Source organism: Scomber scombrus, chromosome 1 (assembly GCF_963691925.1).
Source record: "Scomber scombrus chromosome 1, fScoSco1.1, whole genome shotgun sequence".
Classification (NCBI taxonomy): domain Eukaryota; kingdom Metazoa; phylum Chordata; class Actinopteri; order Scombriformes; family Scombridae; genus Scomber; species Scomber scombrus.
The window spans coordinates 12,276,331-12,300,562 of NC_084970.1; the positions used below are offsets into that span (position 1 = coordinate 12,276,331).

Consider the following 24,232-nt stretch of genomic DNA (forward strand, 5'->3'; position numbering starts at 1 on the left):
TTTGCCAAATTATGAAACTTAAGTAAGTTAAACCTGAATATGTCAAAATGTGCAATTGCAGCGTCTCTGAATCATTAATAAATATACTGACAACAATTTTAAAACTGAATATTCAACAGTATTGTGAGAGATGGGAAGATTTTCCTAACCCCAATTTTGGCATAACTGTCACATATTTGTGACACCTCTATCCTGAAGAGGCTACATCTGGTTTTCATTATATTGTGGGCTAGAGTACTGATCCTGCATGGCTCCAGCAGCTGCCCCCATGGCAGCCTGCTGGGCTGCTGCCTGTACATGAGGGTTCTTCCAGGCTCCTGTGGTCCATTCCTCCTGGGCTTTGGTCATGCTGGCCCCAGTGCCACGGTAGAAATTGTGGATCTGCAGGCAAGGTGTGGTTCACAAGTATTATAAATAAGCCATCATGGGTGGAAAGTATGTGGATTAGGTTACAGCAGTTGATGTCTCATGCAGTTTTACTGTTCTACTGTACTTTTACATTAGGAGCGCTGTATAATTGTACTAATTTGTTTAGTTTTTTACATACCTCAAAGGATTACACAAATTTTGGGCATTTACAGTAATAAACATGTCAAATTCTGGACTTATAAAGGCCCACTACATTATTCTCCATGGAATCAAACTGATAATAAATAATAATTATTGTTATGAGAAATAATTGCACTTGTGGATTAAAAGAAAACTCCTCAAACTAAAATTCCTGTACATTGCAGAGTGCACCATTCAAATTCTTACCTTTGTGAGGGCAATAAAGGACAATGATGCCACTGCAGTGAACATGATAGTAGGGACCAGCATGATCAGTGCTATGAAAATGTTATAACTGAAGTAGGAGATGGTAGCCAGCCAACCACTAAAAAAGACACAAATCACACAATTTGCTCAAAAACTAGCTAATATTAAACTTTTTGTTATCACATTGAACACAGCATTGCCAATTATTATGTGTCATTGGATCAGGCATTATTTAAAATGATACTACCACCAAACATCTGGAAATGAAATGCTAATAATTGTCTACACTTTAAGTGCTGCAGATTACATTTTAAAAGTTTTATAGCTCATACATGGATATCCAATTGTACATGGTGACAGTTATTAACTTTATGGAGGCTGTCATAATATTAATTTCTGATCATTAGCCTGAGTCAGGGGACATTTTGAGGGTCCCTTTAACGACCTCTCAAAGTCTAATAACAGGTCTATCATAAAAGTTATATGAGGGAAATTTCTGATGGTCCATCACTGTCATGTTAATGAAAGTAGCAAATGAGGTCTTTAAAAAATACAATCTTATCTTATTGCTTGAGCTCAAAATGTTTCATTCAAAGATAGGTTTTATAGCCTTATTAAAACACTTTTATGCAAAGACTCAGGTATTTGAGTTGTACTAGACTGACTCTCAGTATAAGAGTTTCTGTGCCTTAGTGTAATGCCTATTAATTGACAAGTCCTTGTCCTCATTTCCATTTACTTAAGTACATTTTTGAACATGACTGATTACAATTAGATGAAATATAATATAAATTATATGAAATATAAATAGATAGATAAATAGATTTACCAGACAATAAGTTGCCCTTGACATAACTGACACTAAAGCTTTGTTTATACTTGGAGAGACGAATTCTTCAATTCTTGGAAGAACATTAGTAAGAGTAAGAAAAAAATATATAAACATATATATATATATATATATATGTATACAAAATATATATAAATACATGTATTGGATAAAAGACTGTTGAACATATAATTAAATAACATTTGTTACCATAAAATGTTCTATACTCTGAATATTATTACTTAAAAATTTAAGCAATTATAAAAAAAAAAAATTTAAAAACTACTTTTCCAAAGTACTTTTAATCTCTGACTCTTACCATACTCCCCATCCAGGTATGCCGATGCTTTGGATGATGCTGATGCCGACTTGGGCCATGAACACAAAAAAGAACAACATGTAGTTGAAAGAGCTGTCACTCCTGAGAAAAAAAAGAAAAGAAAAAAAAGAACACAAAATATTTACTCTTCCATACTGATTTTATCACAATAACACTTTACAGTAAGAATACATTAACTAACATTAGTTAATGTAGTGATAACAACAAGCTGTCTTTATTTAGCAGTACTTGTGTCACTCCTATGTGCCCATTTGTGGGGCAATGAAGGCTAAACTGTCTTCTAAAACACAGAGGGATTATGTTTCTACCTCTTCCAAGGAGGTGTAATGTGTTTCTACTGGCTGATGCCCAGATCATCATCTAATTGGAGGACTCAATTGCACCTCTTGACATGCAAATTTTACTCAAACTTGCACAAATTTAAAACGAAAAGATGTATAAAAACAATAAAGATCATTGTAAATGAACTACAATAAGCCAATCAGATTCTCTCTGTCACTCAGCATTTCTTGTTAACACATTATGCATTATGGTTTATAATACACAATTCTGGTGACAATTCAGTTACTGTTGCATCTCTGACAAAAACTATATTTTGAATGTCAGTACTTAAAATTGGACTTACTTGAAGGCCTTGTAGATAGGCCTGAACCAACAGACGTAAGAGCAGGGAGTGAACATGATGAGCCATATGATAGCCAGTCCAAAGTTGGTCACCCCACCTCCTCCAAACATCCAAGCAAAGCAGCCAATGAGATTCACAGCGAGCGTTATACTATTCACTGCAAGACCACAACAAACGTATATGTCATTGATGTACAAAATGGTATATCCACTTGGTACACACACACATGCACATGCAGAAAAGAGTTTGAAAAAATGGAAGATGGATATGAAGACAGCCAGTGTTAACATAACGTGAAATACATAATATAATAGACTCAAAAAATGGCCTGTGTTCCCTGAATAGCCTTTTTTTGCAGATGTCCTTTCTATTAATTTTCAGTAATGTTTTGAAACTACACTGTTCCCCAACTAAATTGCATTTGGTTGTAATTGGAGCTCTGTGTTTTGGTCCTATTTTTCTTTTCTAAACTAGCAAAGAAGGCCAATCAGTTTGGAATTTTGGTCTATAGAGAAATTGCAGAGTGCTATTCAAGATAATTCTGAAGCCAAACACAGCTGAACATTATAGCCATTAAGGAACACAGTTACGTACACAACAATATACACATTACCCCCCCCCCCCAAAAAAAAGGTGTAAAAACAGCAATCTGCATGCCATAACACCACCATATGACATAAGGAAAATGACAAATGCATGAAAAAATTGCAGAAACTTGATGTAAATTACTAAATAATAATAAATAAAACTAAAATAGCACAATAAAAACTAATTAGGACATTCAATACCTTCTTATGTTTATTGTTACAAAAAAAGAAGAGGTCTGCAAAAAGAAAAGAGGTTAGCTGCATTGAAACATAGTTCAGAATAACAGATACAATCCTCATGCTGGGTTCAAATAATTATTCCAGCTTCTAGCTACAGTTTTCAGCTTTGTCGACTTTGCACTGCAAACATAATAAAGCAAAACTAACAGAACTTATAAGCACTACAGCTTCTTCTATGAAGTGTCATCACAATTCTAGTCAAACTGTGTCAAACAGACTGTGCTCTGCAGCAGGGAAATTGGGGTGAAGATGCACTTCTGCATGTGCCTTATTTGGCCCAAATCCATTGGTATTCTCTTTCAGTGCAATCATTCTTCTTGCAGAACTGATATTGTTAAAATAACTGCATGGTGTTCGATGGTGGGTTTGCTTTCGCATATTTGTTCATGTGGAACTTGCCTTTAGAAAGACAGAGTGTGGTCAAAATGTCAGTTATACATTAAAATCACTTGAGATAGTGAGCAGACATCACTTCTTTTCAATAGTTGTTCATTTGAACATAGTTTTAACATTTTATTAATCTCCCATTGAAACTCACTTTGTTTGCTCAACTGAATAATGAAGCCACAAAATCAGATAACCCCTCCACTGACTACATGTATCCAAACACTAACAGTTGATTGTTCACTGTCAAATCACTTGGTCTTCTTGAGCACTCCACTAACCCATCATGAAGCACTCTTGCATCAACATTCCACCTTCCAATTAGTCTTCATTGTTTTTATGTTAATGTTTTACTTTTAATTACATTATTGTTCTTTTCTTTTGCCAAACACTAACAATGTCATAGTGTCTATGTCCATGTTGCAGCAGCTTTGAGCTTGTTCTTGCAACTCTCCCTGCCCTTTGCTTCCTCGTATTCCGTCATGGGCGAGTAGGGAGCATCCAGAGCGGAGCAATATCAAAAACATCATTGTGCTGCTTGTTTATAGCATAATAAATTTAGATGAAAGTGCTTCTGGCACAAAATTGTTTAACACAATTCCAATGGTAACAACTCATCTCAGAGCAAGGCCATCTGGTCAGCACTGTGACTCATTAGCAAATAAACCAGTCAAGATATCAGAGCCACAGCCAATAAACAAAATCTTTTGGATGACCTATTGCAAAAGGACCCTTGTAAACTATTTCATTCTGTTAGCTCTTATTATGAGCTAACCGCTGGAGGAGATGTTCATGGGACACCCAGAAAAATTCAGATAATTTAAAAAAATATCTTTTGAGGTCACTTGCTGTTCTATCACAATGTCAGACAGTCTATGCAGATAAAAGCCTGTTTGAAGTTTCATAGTTTAAATTTAAGCTCCAAACTTTAGAAACCTAATGTAGGACTAACCTTATTTAGTATATTAAGTGTATGTATATAATAAGTGCATTTAAGAGCTGGTTATCCCATGGCACTCTTATAGCCTAACAATGCAACATCACATTTAGCCACTCACACATCCACAGGTGGTACATTTTCTTGCACATGCTGCGGTGCTGTTCAGGGATCTCATCAAAGTCCTGATAGAAGCATGGCTTGAGTGGAATGAATTCAGGCAGTGGGGGGAAGTTAGGCTCTGCAACAAATTTTGTATAACAGTTAGACATTGCATGCTGCATAAAAAGCGTTTCCAGTGTATGAGTAAACTTATATTATTACTGACCAGCCATATCGATATAATGTCGAGTTTGCTGTTCAGATTTTTTTCTTCCTGGGTCTCTTGAGCCTGATTCAAAAAGAAGAAACTACAAGTTAGTCCTCATTGACACTGAGTTATTTCCACAATCTTTGTATGTGCGGTAATTTGCAGCTGCTTTGATAGCCACATTATTTCTTATGGGGTCAAGTCTTTACTAAATAATTGCCAAATCAACATACATTATGGACAAAATGCGTTTAACAGAGGGGGCTAAGCTAGGCGTGGCTATTAAGACGTCCTGTCGGGGGATTTAGCTAATGTATGAGCCCTCCAGCCACGTCTCAACGGTGGTAATAAGATTTTAATGACTGAATCCTTCCGGTTTCAGCGAAATCACAAGAAAGTGCCAACACACCCCAGGAGAGCAGACACGCATGCTGGCTGGAATCACATAAAAGCTTCACTCCACTGGAGGAAAATGACCCAGCAATACTGTCTGTATGCACGGCAGTAGACAGTTATTTAGACATAGAGCTGACCATCATAGTCAGGAATTACGGATTTCACAGTAAACATAATCTGCTTACCTCTTCCAGAGAGCAGCGGCTTCTCTGTTTGCACAACACCGTTTCCAGTGGAGGCTTCAACTGCGCGTTGAATGGAGTATAACTGACTATCAGGTGATATCTACAAGCAAACTATGAGACTATTACTACCATAAATACTTTCTTCTGTACTGTATGACCATGGAAAATAAATCCGAACTATCCCAGCCTTCGACCAATCAGCGTCCTTGAATCAGTTGTCACTTTGATCCAGACCAATAGGCAGATTACGCTAATCCTTGACGTTGTATTGATGATCCAATCACTGCTCGGCTCTCTGTCCATGGTCCTGAACCCGGTCCACCGACGGAGGTAAACAGTGTAGTGTTAAACTGCCAGCTAGAAGCCTCATCTGTCACTCATAATAACCACTTTGCAAACATATTTACAGTAAATCTGACATGTGTGATTCAGTCACACAGATAGATTCACAGCTCTTGGTTGTTTTACATTTTAATATTTCTCTTTAGAATATGTTTTTTTAGCAAAGTGTAATGAACAACATAATGAAATGAACAAAGTATTGCTAAAATAAAATTAAAGCTTAAAATTCACAATTGAACTCTGTTAACCAACATAATGTAATGGTAATACTTAGGAAATTAGATATAAAATGTGAAATGTAATATTGACTGTACTAAGGAAATATGGACAAAAAAATGAAGTGTATAAAATAATGAAGGTGACAAGAGCAAAAATTAAATGTGACGTGTAATAAATTTAATTATGTAACAGTGGAGGTCGAATGCAGTGTTCAGTTTGATGAAATATATGAAAGTGACAGGTGCAGGGTTTAAACGAGAGTTACGATGTCAAAATGATGTTAAAATTACATAGCGGGTTATATATTCAGAACGTCTCTGCTTTCAGAGATTTGCAGATGCAGAAAAAGACCATTAAATCAGCCAGTAATGTTAGGAATATAATTGTGGTTCATTGAAAGTGATTTAATTTATATTGAGCAATTTCAGATATGACACACCCCACATGGTACAGTGTCATCAGTCTGAATGTGAATATGAGGCTTCAGCTTGTTGCTGACCTAGATACAAGCTTAGCTCCAGCTCTCCAGCTGGGGTTGCTGTTTCACTGCGGTGAGTTACTCTGGAGGGAAAGTGTAACTTGGTTTATGCCACAGGACACAATCTCTTGGTAGTAAACACACACTTGTTGGTACACTTAAGCTTGGCTAACTACTGTAAGCGGGAGCTTTTTTTCCATTTAGCAAACTGAGTTAAGTTGTGTGAATGTTGTCACATGTGTTTGGTGTGGTGCTGTAGAACATGGTTCCAACCCCGGTATAGTACAGCAGGTGTCACTGCAGACATAGTGTGTGGCTGCTTTGAAAAGCAATGTAAAATTATATGGCATGTGGGTAATCACAATGGTTTCCTGTACTTTTTTTCTTTTTCAAACTCAATCCAACACATTTCTATCCTTGAGAAGGAGTGAGGCATGGTGGATATTAAAACTACTGTAACGTTTAAGTCATTCAAGTACTGCTGACCCAGGAGGAAGGATTCCTCCCTACTAAAGTGTCCTTGGGCAAGATCCTTTACTAGCTACTATGCCATTGTGCTGTTTTACAGCTGCTATGCACCCACTTTTGTGGAGGTGGACAAGAGAAAAAAACAACATCTTTCTTCCGGGGATAATATATATTAACAAATATCCAACTACATAACAGACATGATGCACCTTGATCAGCACACAAGGCCTGATTAGTGAGGTGTAATGAATCAGGTCTATTAAGACCTTGATTTGAAGTCTCAACCTTGGTCAGACTATTAGAGACAATTTCAATTTTCTCAGGGCTTCTCTCCAAATATTCACCTTTCTCTTTACCTAACTTGTGGTATGTGTAACTCCGAAAAATGTTCTTTCAGCTTTTGAAATCTCTGTCTTTGATTACACATACTGTATACGTCACAGCAGACTGATGTGTCAAAGGTTTGCCACAGATGTACACCATGTACGGAATAGTGTAGACCCAAAAGAAAGGATTCACCTTGCCCACATGAAGCCATCAGATACAAATGTGGTTTCTGAAGCCTCTGCTGCACTGCATAGATAAGAGTAGTAATTCAAATGACAATAACTGATCATAAAATCAATTGTAACTGTGTGGTGCTTCTTCACAGGCAGAAGAGCAGGAGCAGCACCATGCAATTTGGCCCTGAACAACCTTATTCTGTCATAAACACTTTCTGTGCCTAAAGGTAAGGGGTATAAATAGTGTGAGTGACGTGAGTTGTAGGACAATACAAACTACTAAGTTATGTTGATTAGATTGTTACTCATACACAGTTGTATGTTGCCACTGAGCAGCTAAAGTTAACCAAAATTGAGTTAAGCATCTTGCTCACTATCTTACTGGTAGATAGATAATGCGGGTGTGTGAGTCCCAAAAATGCAATCTTTCTATTAATTAAGATTGAAATGGAATATCCTCACAGTTACTCACTGAATGGTAACATGAAACTGAAGTTAACAGACACATGGCACGGCACAGCACCGTCATCAATAGTTTTTCTTTAAAAGTATTTGTTAGAATTGTTAGCTCTAGTTGAAATGGAAATACATGATTAAGAATTTACAGAAATGTTTACTTTGTCAGTGTGTGCATTCTAGGAACCTTAATTTTATTATATAAGGTTGATTGCACTTTGATATTTACTTAACATGATCATTTACAAGTGCGTGTTCTCAGATTGTCAAAGTAAAAGGCACAATCATTTATACTGCACAAAAATAGTAGCCTGACACATGACTCTGTAATCAGTAATATTTATTTGGAAATGAGCAATGAGTAGCAAAAACATTTCTTGGAGAAAAAAATACTTTTTCCAAAAGGTTAGTGGTATGTACTATCCTCTCAATGTCTCGAGTAGTGTGTGTCCTTCTCTACAAGACATTGAGCTCCTCAATGATACACTTGCAAATCTTTTTTTCCAACGCTGCAAACAGAAATGTAAAAGTGGTAAAATGACGAAAAAATAAACGAAGTTAGCCAAGTAGAAGAAGAAACATTTGCAATTGTTTGATTAGACAAATGTGAGGGGAGTGGAAGAGTGGAGTGGATCCTGGTGAATTGTCATCTCATGTGTCTTTTACGAGAGCCACATAAGCACTACATCTACATGCAAGGCTGCTTGAGCATCCATCCATTTTCTCCAAACTGCTTATCCTTATCCTCATCCTGGCTCTGATGTTCAATACATTCACTGCACAACCGAAAAACCAATGCAAGGTAACACACTAAGAGTGGCAAAACATTTTTTGAGCAATTTTTGGAAAATCAATTAATGATTTTGTAAAAAAAAAAAAAAAAAAAATCTCTCCTGTCAAATTAAGGCCACTGGGACGTATAGCTGGTACAGCTGACACTTCTCTTTCCCCTTATATAAATAACACTGTCACTCCTGCCACTCTCTTTTTTCATCTTTCTATCTCCATTAATATTTAGCTGAAGTAGTTTCAGTCTAGACAATCATCTGACAGGTTGTTCTAAGGCAATCGAGCTATAGGGCTTACACAGAAAACTGCAGAAGAGTTGGCTTTAAGTGGTCTCTGTTTCTTGTTTCTTTGTCTGCATCTGTCTTTTTCCACTCAGTTCCTCATTCTACCCCTCTCATCTCTACACCACACAAGGCTCCATTGACAGGACCATTAAGATGAGCTCCTTTCTTAGCGCCTCGCAATCTTTAACTGAGATTCTAATTCAGAATTTACTTTTTAAGCTAATTAGGACAAGGACTGCTTCTTTCAGGGAGTAATGGTGCTACTCTGTATTAACAGAGCCTCTAGCCCACCTACCCCCTCCCACTCTAGCTCACCAATAGTGCTTCACTCTGCATAGATTAGAATGGGAAAGTCAGATTTCCCCCATAAGCTTTGCCAACACAGCATTGATGCAACACAATGATTCTCTTCTGGCTCCTCTTTGCTGCATACTTTGTCCTTATCCTGGACTGGGTGGAGACAGAAAGCAGGATATTAAGTATCAAGCAAGACAGTGAGCAAATGAGAGGGATAGGAGGGGAAAAGAGAAAAGGAGGAAATGAAGGGTAAGGAGATGGGCCTGACATCTTAGCATCAACATTTATTGAACATCAGAGGTAGAGACATCCTGCACTTGATTTCTTGGAGTTTTGTTTGCAATGGTCATTCAGATGACCCACAAATAATCCACCAATTTCCAACTGAACTAAAGAGTTAATCATTTATTTGTGTCTCCGATTTGTCTTCCGAGATCATGTCCTTTAAAAAGTGTCCCATTCTGTTTTAAAAATATTTTAGTTAAATGTTGTCACAGTTTTTCATTTGTTACATTTAGAGTTACTACACACACACACACACACACACACACACACACACACGCACGCACGCACACACACACACACACGCACACACACACATTCACACACACACACACACACACACACACACACACACACACACACACACACATACACTTCTTATTGAGTACATGGATACATTTATTTATCTTCATGACTGGGTGTGTAAATGCACTTTAAATGAGATAAAAATATGTGTCCGTTGTTCGACACTCAATATCCCTGCTTGATTCTCTCAATTCCGTCCCAGTGCCAATGCACCCCAGAGTCATTGTTCTTAAAAAGAAAAAACATTTGCCCAGTCACCCTCTAAGCCCATGTGCCACCGTTGTCTTAGTTTCTATGGAGACGCTTTCCTCCAGACCAAGCATGCAGAGGGCACCCCTCCAGCGGTAGGAGGTGGAATAACATTGTGGCAAGGCAATCATACACCAACCTCATTTACATATCCAAACATGAACCATGGACCGTAGCATACAGTGTTTGTTCACTAAACATGTCACAGTAGTTGATTAAACTCAGCTGGAAGTGAAGGACAGATATATGATTATTATTTTCCTTAAATCAAAACTAAGGTTTAGTGAAGTCTTAAATATGGACTGTATAAATACAAGCAAGCTAACGGAAAGCAAATGGAAGGGAACTTACAATAAAATACATACATTTCTTCTCAAAAAAGGTTATTACTAGAAAATATACTGTGCACTGTGATCGCTCAGCATTCTGATCATCGTCTCCCCCTTTGTACTGTTGACATGAATGATGAATGCCTGTGTCTGGCCTGATGTCTCTCCTCAGCATGTCCAGCTGGGGGCACTGTTCTCACTCTCTGTCAGTCAGTCTGTGGTAATTCCTTATCAATTCAGGAGACACTCTGTTGTCTGATGAAGATGGGTGTCTCTGCCCTTGAGGAAAGTGAAAGACAGCTGAGCCACCACAGAGGCATTCAAATACAAAAACTTCACAGACTCAAGACAGCATTGCTTGTGGCCTACAGACAAGGACACAAACAAATAGGGGAGGAAGCAAGTGGACAGAGTCAGAGCCTCTAGTGACAAACAGCTTTTAAAAACAAAACAAAAAAACCACTATAACTGCTATATTTGCTGGACTACTTTCTTAAGTTGCTACTTTTCAAACTGCAGATTTGTTTTTGGCTTTCTTTTACATCACAAGCTTTTTTTTTGTTTTTTGTTTTTTAATGTGCTTTAGTAGTATCATTTTAACCTGCTCACCTTTAAAAACGGGTCCATTAAAAAAAACCTAGTACAATACATAAAAGAGTCATTTTTTTACTAACTTAAATATCTCTGAAATAGAAAGGCCACCAATTGAAAGGCCAAATTATAATGAAACCAAAGAAATGGTAACTAACCATCATCTTTTACTGTGGCTATAATTGTAGCAATGACTGAATGCCACACAGCCATTGTGATTACTTTATGAAGCCAGCACTTTATTTCAGACATCAGAAGTTCCTTCTACTCTGGATAATGAAAATGAATGTATTAAACCACCTTTAAGGTAATCAAAAGAATATGTAATTATGATGGTATATGAGAACTTAAACATTCAGATATCCCTGCAGTGCAGATAAGCTAATGGTCCTCATGATAAATTAATTAATATACATTTCTTTACACTTTACCAATTCCTATAACAGACATTCATGAAATCTCTCATTAAAAAGTAATAACAGCTAGTACTTGTGGATAAATTAATGTGTAATGCTTTATACATGTGTTATAATTATTAATAAGCATAAAGTATGTGCTTTCTAAGGGTGGTGTTAATATATAATCAGCATGGTATCATTTGGCAGTTTACCTAATGTGCTATTAGATAGTACAGTCATTGAAAAATAAAGCTTGTTATGTTGAAGACTTTACCCTTTACCTTGAGCTCACATACAGTATGTGTAAAACAAGATGAGATTTGTGTAAGAAATGCAAGTGACATATAATAAGTACTAATTCATTTTGAATGTTGACCTTAATTAAAACAAACTCAATGATCATGACAGTATTTTGACAAAAAGCCAACTTCTTTGTCAGTCAATTCACGAATATTCTCAAAACAGCGTAGTTGCAGTGTTATGCTATGCACTTATTTCAAGATACTAACTGTACGTGGTTTTTCTAACAGTTATGGACACTTTCTGGAGTGCAGTGGAGTTGCTCAGCTCCTCACAAGCCATTTACAATAACGTCTGTAGTATAAAAATCTAATTTGTTTTCAAAGAAAAACAGCAACACCAACCTACCACTTACTGCCAAGAGAAACTACTAAAACCTCTTGCTGTTTGACTCAAGCCAGACAAGTTTACTATCCTAATTGGTCTCAATGGGCAGAACATCAAATGTGCAAATAATTTTCTCAGCATTTTTTTGTTTGGCTGTCCTGGCTTTCTTTCTCTGGCTTGACTGTGAAACGAAAGATGTGCCCATTGGAAGAATGTTCTGTAATTCCTGGCGCACATTGTTTTCATCTTGTACTAAACTGTTTTAAATATGGTCATGAGACACCAATGTTCAATCGCAGTGCTACTGGCCAGCCATGTCTGCTGAGGGTAACAAATTGCAGATGGGGTTTCAACTGTTGCTGCAGCATGTTCAGTTGGATTGTGGTTTAAAGGCATCAGGTTACTTATAATAAGGAACATAACATGGACCAGGTTGTACCCTGCACTGGATCACCTCTTGAGGTTTTGAGGGGACACAAGTCTTTCATTTCTGTCTGTCTAGACTGTTGGCACTGCAACATAAGCTTACATTTATGCTGTGTAATCTTGACCTTCATTGCACATTTGTACTGCTTTTATTGTACACACTCTATACAATAACTATACAGCAGAACAGCACACGTGCACGCACACACACTCACACATGCACATGCACACACACCCACACACATATGCACCTTGTGAGACAGAGGCACACAGCCAAAACCCCAATCCAAAAAGTGAAGTGTCAACATATTATGACACAACTGAACTGAAGCTATTTCTTATAGTTAGTTTGTGCATTCAGATCGTAGTGCTTTGTAGAGTGATTTGTGAGCAGCTGGTAGTTTGTGTTCATTACTTTACGGCAGCTGGGGAGGAAAAAGGAGAAGCAGGGAAATTACAGCTTGACCACAATCACAGAGGACACAGCAATGCTATTAGTTTTCCAATGCAATCACATAATCCGATGGCCCAGACATGTGCTTTAATCAGACACCTGGGAAATGCATCCATCCAATTTCATTTCATCAGCCCAAATCAGTTTCATATCAGCATTAAATGAATTCGGTGAGAACAAGAAATGTGGCTGGACAAGACGTTATTACAAAAGGGACGTTCTTCATTACAGCCTTTTATGATTTGCCTGTGTTTTTTTCTCCATGTTGTTGGCAATATATAGAGCATCCCACTCCTACATGCTGTAGGTCAATCAGTTTGAGTTACAAAAAAAGCACAGATTGCTCTCTGAAATTCAAATGGTACAAAATAACTCTACACTAATCCATTGTGGGCTTTCCTGCTATACCAACACGCATTTTATGAGTTGATGTAACATCATCAAAAGGTGGATTTTGTTTGTTTATTGCAGTGTAACAAGTAGCAGCTCTGATGTATATGTCAAGTCAAATTGTATTGTTATATATAACCCAATATGAAAAATCACAAATTTCCCTTTACAGTCTGCACAGCAATACAACACCCTCTGTCTTGAGACTCTCCCTATATGTGTACTTCTGTATATATCTGACTGATTAAAGCCTTTGTTTTTCTCTCCAGCACTATGTTTGTATACTGGTGAATGTGGGGATGCTACTGGTATCAGTGATGCTGAGAATGCTACACGAGGCGAGTCTTTGTCTGCTCAGGGAAGGCTGGGCTCCAGCTGGTTCCTGCTATGTGTATGCATGCAAAAGTCAGTGGGTCCCTCAGCACTCAGTGCAGGAGGCGAGCTGGCTGTTTGATTGGGATGCACGCCCCCCACCACCACTACCCCTCCCGCCCCACCTCCTTTGCCTCCTCCTCTTGTTTTTGCGAAGGGAGCACATGTGCCTTCCCTGCTCTCCATTTTTTAACCCAGACCTGCTCACATTCAAGCGTTCATGCGACCATAGACACACGAGTGTGCATGTGCATAGGTTGAGTGAAATCTAAAAGCATATAGGCTACATTTAACTATATGAACCAATGAGTGTTGATTTTGCGTGAAGAGAGGATGATATCTGCACAGAAACATTTGTACTTGGATGTGAGTGCTCATAAACATCCCTGGTGTCTCCCAATGTTGGGTTCATTCAGTCATACAGATAGCGGCTACCAGTTGGTCAAGCAGTGAATGAAGCATTCCCCTAACGAATCCATCATTCCAGACAGAGACAGAAGGCTCCAGGGGTAAAATACATTTGGACATATTTGGTATTGCAAGTCTTCAAGCAGCTTAGCCGCTTTGAATTGATCTTGCAAGTGTTAGTAGAAAGCATGGAGTTGAACAAAAAAAAAGGAGGAAGAAGGGGTGTGTTAGAATCACCGACAGCTTTTCAGGACTCCAGCATCGACCAGCCAGCCAGTGTCTGGTGAACGTGCCAGTGCGCGTATGTGCGCGCGCATGTGTGCGTCCATGCGTGTGCGTATCGTGTGTAGACCAGCAGTCACACACTTAACATTCGCTCGCAACATGGCGTTGAATCGCCGAGAGACACGACGGCTCACCCCCGACTAGTGCAACCTTATTGTTAGGAAAGCGAAGGGACTGTTAACCAAAGAGACCTAAACATTCACAGAGACTCCCTTACGCACCGGAGACAATAGCGGATTCCAACATATGCATGTCGCTATAACGGTATAGCTGATTGTATAGACGCACGCTGCTATACCCCACTGGTGGAAATCAAAGGCTGTACATGGCGGTGGAGAGTACAATTTGGCTGTTCTGTCTTCTTTCGCTGTTTTGTGGTCCATCCAAGCAAGGTAAAGCTCTCACTTTAATCATGTGCATGTTTTTCAGGGGAATGCATGTGTGAGGCAGTGTGCCACTCATATTACCCCTAAAGTGCAGTTGCTCAGAACAGAAGTGGGCTATAATAAAAGACAGGGGAGCCACTTTGGTGAATTTGCACCTTGCACGGTCTGTGAAATACCCCTTCGTATTCTGTGTTCACCTCATGTGGCCTCTCCGGTGCGGTGCTTTAGGGAGGTAGGGGTGTATTGTTACTTCATGGCTGTCTCCCAGGACGCGCTGTAGGCTTTGGCGTTACGGAGTTGCTGCACATTGCCAGCAAAGGAGCAGCCCTGAATGTTGCCACAGGGCTGCCAGGGCGCTTTGAACCAACCGAGGAAGTTTCGGATCAAATATGGATCGGGGTTCACTATGAAGACATGTAGTCTCGGTCTCGGCTTTTAACAGAAGTAGAGCATCCTGTACGCAGCTCAGACTTAATTGTGCTGATTGCTTTACCAATAAAACATCAGAACTTTCTTTTTTCTTCTCACACTGTATAACCCAGAAAGACTGTGTGTGCGCATGGGACGCCTGGTTTTAGCCACTGACTCAGAAAGTTGAGTGAGGAGGATTTAGTGGGAAGTGTCATTAAACAGATCATCTTCAACTGTGTATGTACTTTGTAAATCTGAAGAAAAATATGCCTGCGAGCTGATCGTGAGAGACATTGTGGTGGAAGCTGAAAGCAGAGGAGAGAAAGTCACAGGCAATGAGTGGGTGAAAGCCTGACCACAGGATTTACATGAGAAAGAACTGAATGTCAGTGGAGGTTAATGCTCGTCAGGGCCAGGGAAGGGGTTTATATAACATTAAAAAATTGAATAGGCCTATGCCATGAGGTTTGTCTTCTTGAAATTCACCAAAATAGTCTGCATTCACAGATTTCAACATGGACATCTAAGAACATGTGTGCATTCCTGGCTGCATAAAACTACTGAAAGTTTGGTGGTAACACAGTAACAATGATGTTGTGAAGCCAAATAGTTCCATCAACATGTACATTATCTCTGTGCAGACTGTAGGGAGTGAAATTAGGGTGAACTGAAGACACATTTCATAAGTTGACACATTGACTGTGTTCCTAAACCTGTAAGAACCTGACTGCATTCAGGAAAAGGTTCATAGCTGCATGAAGTTTGATGTAAGCAACATCATCATGTTAACAAGTTGGTACTTATCTGTTAAGAGCTTAAGGGCCAGACAAGTGGATTGTGTGTGTGTGTGTGTCTGTGTGTGTGTGTGTGTGTGTGTGTGTGTGTGTGTGTGTGTGTGTGTGTGTGTGTGTGTGTGTGTGTGTGTGTGTGTGTGTGTGACAAGGAGAGAGAACTTTGAGATTTGTCTTCTGTGGACTTTAATCATGAAGAGTTGGTATTCATATTTAGGCTGGACAAATGACATGGTTACTCCAAATTAATATTACCTTATTGTTTTTCAGTTTTAATTAAAGCTAAATCAGTTAATTAGTTGATTCATCCATAGAATAAATTAATTTGCTAATAATTTAATAATCAATTCAATCTTTTTTTAGCATAAAATACCAGTTTGGTTCCAGCTTCTTAAATGTGAGGATTTGCTGCTATTATTTGTCATATATGATAGTAAACTAGTTATCATTGGGGTCATGGACCGATAGTCAGATGAAACAAGGATTTTGAAGAATCCAATTTGGGTTCCGGGAAATTATTCACAATTTTCTGACATTTTACAGTGCAGACAAAATGAATACATTGATAGGGAAGTGGCTCACATAATTTCTGTAATATTTATTTAGGCATAATACAAATAAGGCTGTGCTCCATGTTATCAGCGCCTCTGAAAAAATAAGTCCTGCAGCAGAACATAATGAACAAATGTCCTGATGTGAGGACAAATACACAAACACACCGGACTACCTTTAACTTCCTGTGCCTAATACCTGTAATACCTGTGCTCACAATATATTATGTATTATTGTATTGCTGATATGTTGTACTAGTTGATTGGTTGTAGAGCCCATGGCTTTACTACACATCCTCTGATTGATGGAAGAAAATCACAGCTCTGCTTGTAGATGTAAATAGAATTAAAACTGCAAGCAGTGTCGAAGGGCCCTCGCACCCCCCCGGTTTCCCCCCAACTGTAACGCCGTACATGCACGTCGGTGCGTGCGGCAGTCGCAGGGCTGTCAAAACTGGCATGTAGATGTCTTTGCTCCTGTGCCTTTAAGTGAACATTGTGTGATGGGGTTATGTCTCCACTAGATGGCAAACTAAGACCACAAATGAGTCTGGGTGACTTCTCAGCACAAAGGAATGTGGGTGAAGGGTCAAAAAAGCATCAAGATTGAGCATTTTGCCTGGATGGCCGACTTCCTGTTGGACTTAGGCTATGGGTCCAAGAGGCTTTTTTGTGCGTCTTTACACGATACATGTGTTTCCCGAATTTGGTTTGTCTACGTCAATCTGAGTGGAGGGGCTTGATTTTTTAAATTTTCTAGGGGGCGCTATTAATCAATTTTTGCGTCGGCCATTTCCGCGCTCCTTAAAATATCAAAGTTTTCTCCGGATCGGACATGATTGCAAGTTTTGGTGAGTTTTGGGGCATGTTTAGGCTGTCAAAAAGGCGTACAACTATAATAATAATAAAAATGATCCAGATTGAACATTTTAGCCTGGATGGCCGACTTCCTGTTGGACTTAGGGTATGGGTCCAAGAGGCTTTTTTGTGCATCTGGACATAATACACAGGCCTTGTCGATTTCATTTTTCTATGTCAATGTGGAAGGCGGGGCTTAAACTTTGAAATCTTCAAGGGGGCGCTGTGGAGTCATCTTCTCACTTAAAAATCCCAAACTTTGTCAGTAGTCAATCTGTGTGAATGTTGACGTATGTGTTCAATTTGGTGAGTGTAGGAGTTTGTGAAAATGTACAAAATGGATAAAGGCATTAGGGGGCGCTATTGAGCTGTTGTGCCACGCCCAGGGGCAGTTATGGTCTCAAATTAAAGTGTTCCTGAGTGTGAACCTATGTGGGCAATTTGGTGATTCTGTGAAGACGGGAAAGTCCTTTAAACGCTGTTGGAAAAATGGTAAATTGACGCAGGAAATGCACAATAACCGACTTCCTGTTAGAGCAAAAATTTTGAAAAAATTAATTTGGGGGTTTACCCATGAGTGCTATGAGTCCTGTAAATTTCACGAAGATCAGACAACGTTTTTGGTCACATGACCTGCTGTTAGGGGGCGCTATGGACACCCCTTGCCACACCCACCCCCAATGATGTTGAAATTGAAACGGCGTTACCAGGTGTGACATTTTACGCAGTGCATGTATTAACATCCGACAATGTATGGAGGAGTTATAAGGAGTTGTTTGTTTATACAAACAAACAACAGCCACGCCCACCTGGTATAACGTAGGAAAAATCTGTTGTCAAGTTTACATCATCAAGGTCTGATGATGATACAATGCGAATCTTAAGTCTGTGGAGTCAAAACTGCAGGAGGAGTGCGTTAAAGTACGAGGCCTGGAAAAATGCACCTGTGGCGGAAAAAATGCACCTGTGATCCAAGATGGCCGACTTCCTGTTGGACTTAGGGTATGGGTCCAAGAGGCTTTTTTGTGCGTCTGGTCATGATATATATGAATCCTAAATTTCGTTCATGTACGTGCATGTAGAAGGCGGGGCTTCAACTTTTAATGTTCTAGGGGGCGCTGTAGAGTCATTTTGGCACTTAAAAGGTTGCGGTTATACCAAAAAATAATATTCATGAGTCTTGATGAGTGTGTCCAATTTGGTGAGTTTTAGAGCTTGTCAGTACATGCTAAGTGGGAAAAGGCATTAGGGGGCGCTACTGAGCTGTTGGGGCAAAATATTGGGCAAATGTGGTATCAGATGAAAGAGCTCATGATTTGAAACCTACGTGGCAGGTTTCATGATTCTGTGAACATCATAAAGTCCTCAAAGCGGTGTTCGAAAAATGAAAATCAGTGCACGCCACGCCGCGTGGTCAACTTCCTGTTTGGTAAAAAAATTCCACAAAATTAATTTCCCAATGATCCGATAAGACCTATGACATATTTAAATTTCATGGCGATCCGAGAGGATTTGTGGTCACATGACCCGACGTTAGGGGGCGCTAGCGAGTCCCCTTACCACGCTTGCGTCCAATCACATTGAATTAAATAAATTTTCACCAGCTGCGACGTGTGTGCAGAATTTCATGAGTTTTCATGTATGTTCAGGCCACCAAAAATGCGATTCATTACACGGCATAAGAGCGTGCTTAATAATAATAATAAGAATCCTGGCAAAAGCAATAGGTCCCTCACTGACTTGTCAGTGCTCGGGCCCTAATTATCCAGATTGAAAATTTTAGCCTGGATGGCCGACTTCCTGTTGGACTTAGGGTATGGGTCCAAGAGGCTTTTTTGTGCGTCTGGACATAATACATAGGCCTTGTCGATTTCATTTTTCTATGTCAATGTGGAAGGCGGGGCTTAAACTTTGAAATCTTCCAGGGGGCGCTGTGGAGTCATCTTCTCACTTAAAAATCCCAAACTTTGTCAGTAGTCAATATGTGTGACTGTTGACGTATGTGTACAATTTGGTGAGTGTAGGAGTTTGGGAAAATGTACAAAATGGATAAAGGCATTAGGGGGCGCTATTGAGCTGTTGTGCCACGCCCAGAGGCAGTTATGGTCTCAAATTAAAGTGCGCCTGAGTGTGAACCTATGTGGGCAATTTGGTGATTCTGTGAAGACGGGAAAGTCCTCTAAACGCAGAGGGAAAAACGGAAAATTGACGCAGGAAATGCACAATAACTCACTTCCTGTTAGAGCGAAAAATTTGAAAAAAATAATTTGAGGGTTTACCCATGAGTGCTATGAGACCTGTAAATTTCACGAAGATCAGACAAAGTTTGTGGTCACATGACCTGCTGTTAGGGGGCGCTATGGAGACCCCTTGCCACATCCACCCCCAATGATGTTGAAATTGAAACGGCGTCACCAGGTGTGACATTTTACGCAGTGCATGTATAAACATCCGACAATGTATGGAGGAGTTATAAGGAGTTGTTTGTTTATACAAACAAACGACTGCCACGCCCACCTGGTATAACGTAGGAAAAATCTGTCGTCAAGTTTACATCATCAAGGTCTGAGGATGATACAATGCCAATCTGAAGTCTGTGGAGTCAAAACTGCAGGAGGAGTTCGTTAAAGTGCAAGGCCTGGAAATGGGGAAAATGGCGGAAAAAATGCACCTGTGATCCAAGATGGCCGACTTCCTGTTGGACTTAGGGTATGGGTCCAAGAGGCTTTTTTGTGCGTCTGGTCATGATATATATGAATCCTAAATTTCGTTCATGTACGTGCATGTAGAAGGCGGGGCTTCATTTTTTAATGTTCTAGGGGGCGCTGTAGAGTCATTTTGCCACTTAAAAGGTTGCGGTTATACCAAAAAATAATATTTGTGAGTCTTGATGAGTGTGTCCAATTTGGTGAGTTTTAGAGCTTGTCAGTACATGCTAAGTGGGAAAAGGCATTAGGGGGCGCTACTGAGCTGTTGGGGCAAAATATTGGGCAAATGTGATATCAGATGAAAGAGCTCATGATTTGAAACCTACGTGGCAGGTTTCATGATTCTGTGAACATCATAAAGTCCTCAAAGCGTTGTTCGAAAAATGAAAATCGGTGCACGCCACGCCGCGTGGGCGACTTCCTGTTTGGTAAAAAAATTCCACAAAATTAATTTCCCAATGATCCGATGAGAGCTGTAACATATTTAAATTTCATGCCGATCCCAGAGGATTTGTGGTCACATGACCCGACGTTAGGGGGCGCTAGCGAGTCCCCTTACCACGCTTGCGTCCAATCACATTAAATTAAATAAATTTTCACCAACTGCGACGTGTGTGCAGAATTTCATGAGTTTTCATTTATGTTCAAGCCGCCAAAAATGCGATTCTTGACACGGCATAAGAACGTGAAAAATAATGAATAATTAAAACTGCAAGCAGTGTCGAAGGGCCCTCGCGCATCCACGCACGTCGGACTGTGGCGCAGTCGGAGGGCGCGCAGGTAGAGGTCTTCTTACGCAGGAACGTCAGTGCTTGTCGCAGTCGCAGGGCATTGACAGCAGCCATGTAAAGGTCTTTGCTCCTGCTGCTTCAATGGAACATTGTGTGATATGGTTAATGTCTCCACTAGATGGCAGTCTAAGAGCACAAATGAAAGGGGATGAGGTATTCATATAATGGTTAAACTTTGAAATCTTCCAGGGGGCGCTGTGGAGTCATTTTCTCACTTAAAAATCCCAAACTTTGTCAGTAGGCAATATGTGTGACTGTTGACGTATGTGTACAATTTGGTGATTCTGTGAAGACGGGAAAGTCCTCTAAAGGCAGAGGGAAAAATGGAAAATTGACGCAGGAAATGCACAATAACTCACTTCCTGTAAGAGCGAAAATTTTGAAAAAAATAATTTGGGGGTTTACCCAGGAGTGCTATGAGTCCTGTAAATTTCACGAAGATCAGACAAAGTTTGTGGTCACATGACCTGCTGTTAGGGGGCGCTATGGAGACCCCTTGCTACACCCACCCCCAATGATGTTGAAATTGAAACGGCGTCACCAAGTGTGACATTTCACGCGCTGCATGTATAAACATCCGACAATGTATGGAGGAGTTATAAGGAGTTGTTTGTTTATACAAACAAACGACTGCCACGCCCACCTGGTATAACGTAGGTAAAATCTGTCATCAAGTTTACATAATCAAGGTCTGAGGATGATACAGTTCTAATCTGAAGTCTCTGCAGTCAAAACTGCAGGAGGAGTGCGTTAAAGTACGCGGGCTGAAAAAATGCACCTGTGGCGGAAAAAATGCACCTGTGATCCAAGATGGCCGACTTCCTGTTGGACTTAGGGTATGGGTCCAAGAGGCTTTTTTGTGCGTCTGGTCATGATATATATGAAGCCTAAATTTCGTGCATGTACGTGCATGTAGAAGGCGGGGCTTCAACTTTTAATGTTCTAGGGGGCGCTGTAGAGTCATTTTGGCACTTAAAAGGTTGCGGTTATACCAAAAAATAATATTCATGAGTCTTGATGAGTGTGTCTAATTTGGTGAGTTTTAGAGCTTGTCAGTACATGCTAAGTGGGAAAAGGCATTAGGGGGCGCTACTGAGCTGTTGGGGCAAAATATTGGGCAAATGTGGTATCAGATGAAAGAGCTCATGATTTGAAACCTACGTGGCAGGTTTCATGATTCTGTGAACATCATAAAGTCCTCAAAGCGGTGTGCGAAATTGTGAAAATCGGTGCACGCCACGCCGCGTGGTCAACTTCCTGTTTGGTAAAAAAATTCCACAAAATTAATTTCCGTATGATCCGATGAGAGCTGTAACATATTTAAATTTCATGCCGATCAGAGAAGATTTGTGGTCACATGACCCGACGTTAGGGGGCGCTAGCGAGTCCCCTTACCACGCTTGCGTCCAATCACGTTGAATTAAATAAATTTACACCAGCTGCGACGTGTGTGCAGAATTTCATGAGTTTTCATTTATGATCAAGCCGCCAAAAATGCGATTCATTACGCGGCACTTGAATAATAATAATAATAATAATAATAATAATAATTCCGGCAATTACAATAGGTCCCTCACTGACTTGTCAGTGCTCGGGCCCTAATAAATCTTTGCTCACCTTAACTTCACTCTCACTCTCATTCATCAACCAGTGGAGTCTGTTTAGAGCAGCTGTACTGTTTAAAGTTTTTCTCATGTCTGGAGCCTGCCTGCACTGTAGCTACGATGCAGTGACTGCTGCTAATATGATGATATGATGATGAGAAATAAAGCAATATTGTGCGCAAGGATTGGTATGGCGCTGAAAATTCAAGCGTGGTGGAATGAAGATTAGAAGCTCTAAAGTACTTATACGCATCTGGGGAGGCAATACCTCCCTTTGAGATATACTGTAATCTTATTACATAAGATCCATTATTCATTGTTCAATTATGCATTTAAGGGATTTAAAAAGGAGACAACTAGAGGTATAGCTCCTTGACTTTCATCTGATATAGTAGTAAAAGGTCAGAGGATACAGTTTATATAGAGTTAGATTACCATGCCCTGCAGACTCCTGCAGAGACAGAATAAGGAATGACTCCCCTTGGGATCTTACTGACAGTAGAGTGAGTGCCATGCTGGGGGCAATCACATCCAGGTGATGAAATCTTGTGGAGGTAAATGGCGATTCTGATGGAGGTTGTCTGTGATAACAGCAAAGAGGAAATTGATTTATTTGCACTGTAAGATTTATCATTGAAAGTTGGTACCAAACAGTTTTCAGTTCATACAATGGTTAAAAGAACATTCAACAAATCACAGAATGGTACAGGAATAATTAAGAAATATATTGGCATCAGAAAGTGTTTAAATTCAAATCAAAAGTCACATTTGGATTAATGAGTTCCGCAAAACACTGACAGCAGTACCATGCATTGTGATTAAATGAGCGTATTAGTGTCTTTCATGTATGATTACCAAATAATTACTTTGCATTGTTAGTAGTCATCACCAAGACCAGGAAACAACACAATGACTTGATGCGTGCATGTTTGTTGTTGTGTTCTTCTTGTTTGGTTCAGAAATTGGAGCATGAGTGTGGTGGGTTTTGGTACTTGTGGGCTTTTTGTGGGAATTTAAGCTTGTGAGTGGAGGGAAGGGATTGGGGGGGGGGCAGGCATGAATTTATGGTGCTCGTGGGGCAAATTGGCAAATTTTATATGCACATGAAAAATGTAAACACAGCAGCAGTTACATGAGGAAGTATTAGTACTACTAACTGAGAATCCCACATTATTTAATTTACCCTGGAAGCTCCAATTATGTGAAGAACCAGATGTACTGTGTTGGAAAGAGCATAGACTGTCTTCAAATTTGTATGTAGTAACAGGCCAACAGTTTGCATTTAGTGTCATTAAATGTCTCAGCAGTCATCTTTTTTTCCAGCAAGTGTTGATTGAGGTCGTGATGCTTTTCTGCACTGTGAAGCTTAACTCTTTCACATATACATTAATAAGTGGGAGATGCCCAGCATTCTGCAGCAGTTGCTTACTGCACAATTCCACTGGAGCAGCAATAGTGTGATGTGCCTTCATTAAGGGGAAAGGTACTTCATATTCATTTTCTCTAAACCACTTATCCTGCATGTCTGGGAGGAAATCAGTGCAAACAAGAACCTGCAAACATCACACAGAAAGACACCACACCAAAAAA

General features: G+C 39.7%; 2 protein-coding genes across 3 annotated transcripts in view; one reads left to right on the top strand and one right to left on the bottom strand.

Annotated features, from left to right (window-relative positions):
* Window positions 1-201: 201 nt before the first annotated feature.
* Window positions 202-4,970, bottom strand: LOC133979603 (secretory carrier-associated membrane protein 5-like). Its single transcript, XM_062418155.1, has 5 exons — window positions 4,820-4,970; window positions 2,551-2,707; window positions 1,905-2,006; window positions 757-874; window positions 202-381 (listed from the first exon to the last, which is right to left on the bottom strand). The coding sequence occupies exons 1-5, from the start codon at window positions 4,968-4,970 to the stop codon at window positions 202-204; spliced, it is 708 nt and encodes a 235-aa protein (XP_062274139.1).
* A 9,572-nt stretch (window positions 4,971-14,542) lies between these two features.
* Window positions 14,543-24,232, top strand: part of igdcc4 (immunoglobulin superfamily, DCC subclass, member 4) — a 58,043-nt gene continuing 48,353 nt past the window's right edge. For both annotated transcript variants that reach the window (XM_062420667.1, XM_062420675.1), the window contains exon 1: window positions 14,543-14,934. In XM_062420667.1, the coding sequence (XP_062276651.1) occupies window positions 14,868-14,934 (67 nt within the window). In that variant the 5' untranslated portion in view covers window positions 14,543-14,867. The remainder of the gene's footprint in view (window positions 14,935-24,232) is intronic.

Coding starts and splice junctions, on each gene's coding strand:
- LOC133979603 (XM_062418155.1), bottom strand. CDS start 4,970: ATGTCTAACTGTTATACAAAATTTGTTGCAGAGCCTAACTTCCCCCCA. Junction 875..1,904: donor ATACCTGGATGGGGAGTATG/GTAAGAGTCAGA, acceptor TGTCTTTTTTAG/TGGTTGGCTGGCTACCATCT. Junction 382..756: donor CCTTTATTGCCCTCACAAAG/GTAAGAATTTGA, acceptor CCTTGCCTGCAG/ATCCACAATTTCTACCGTGG.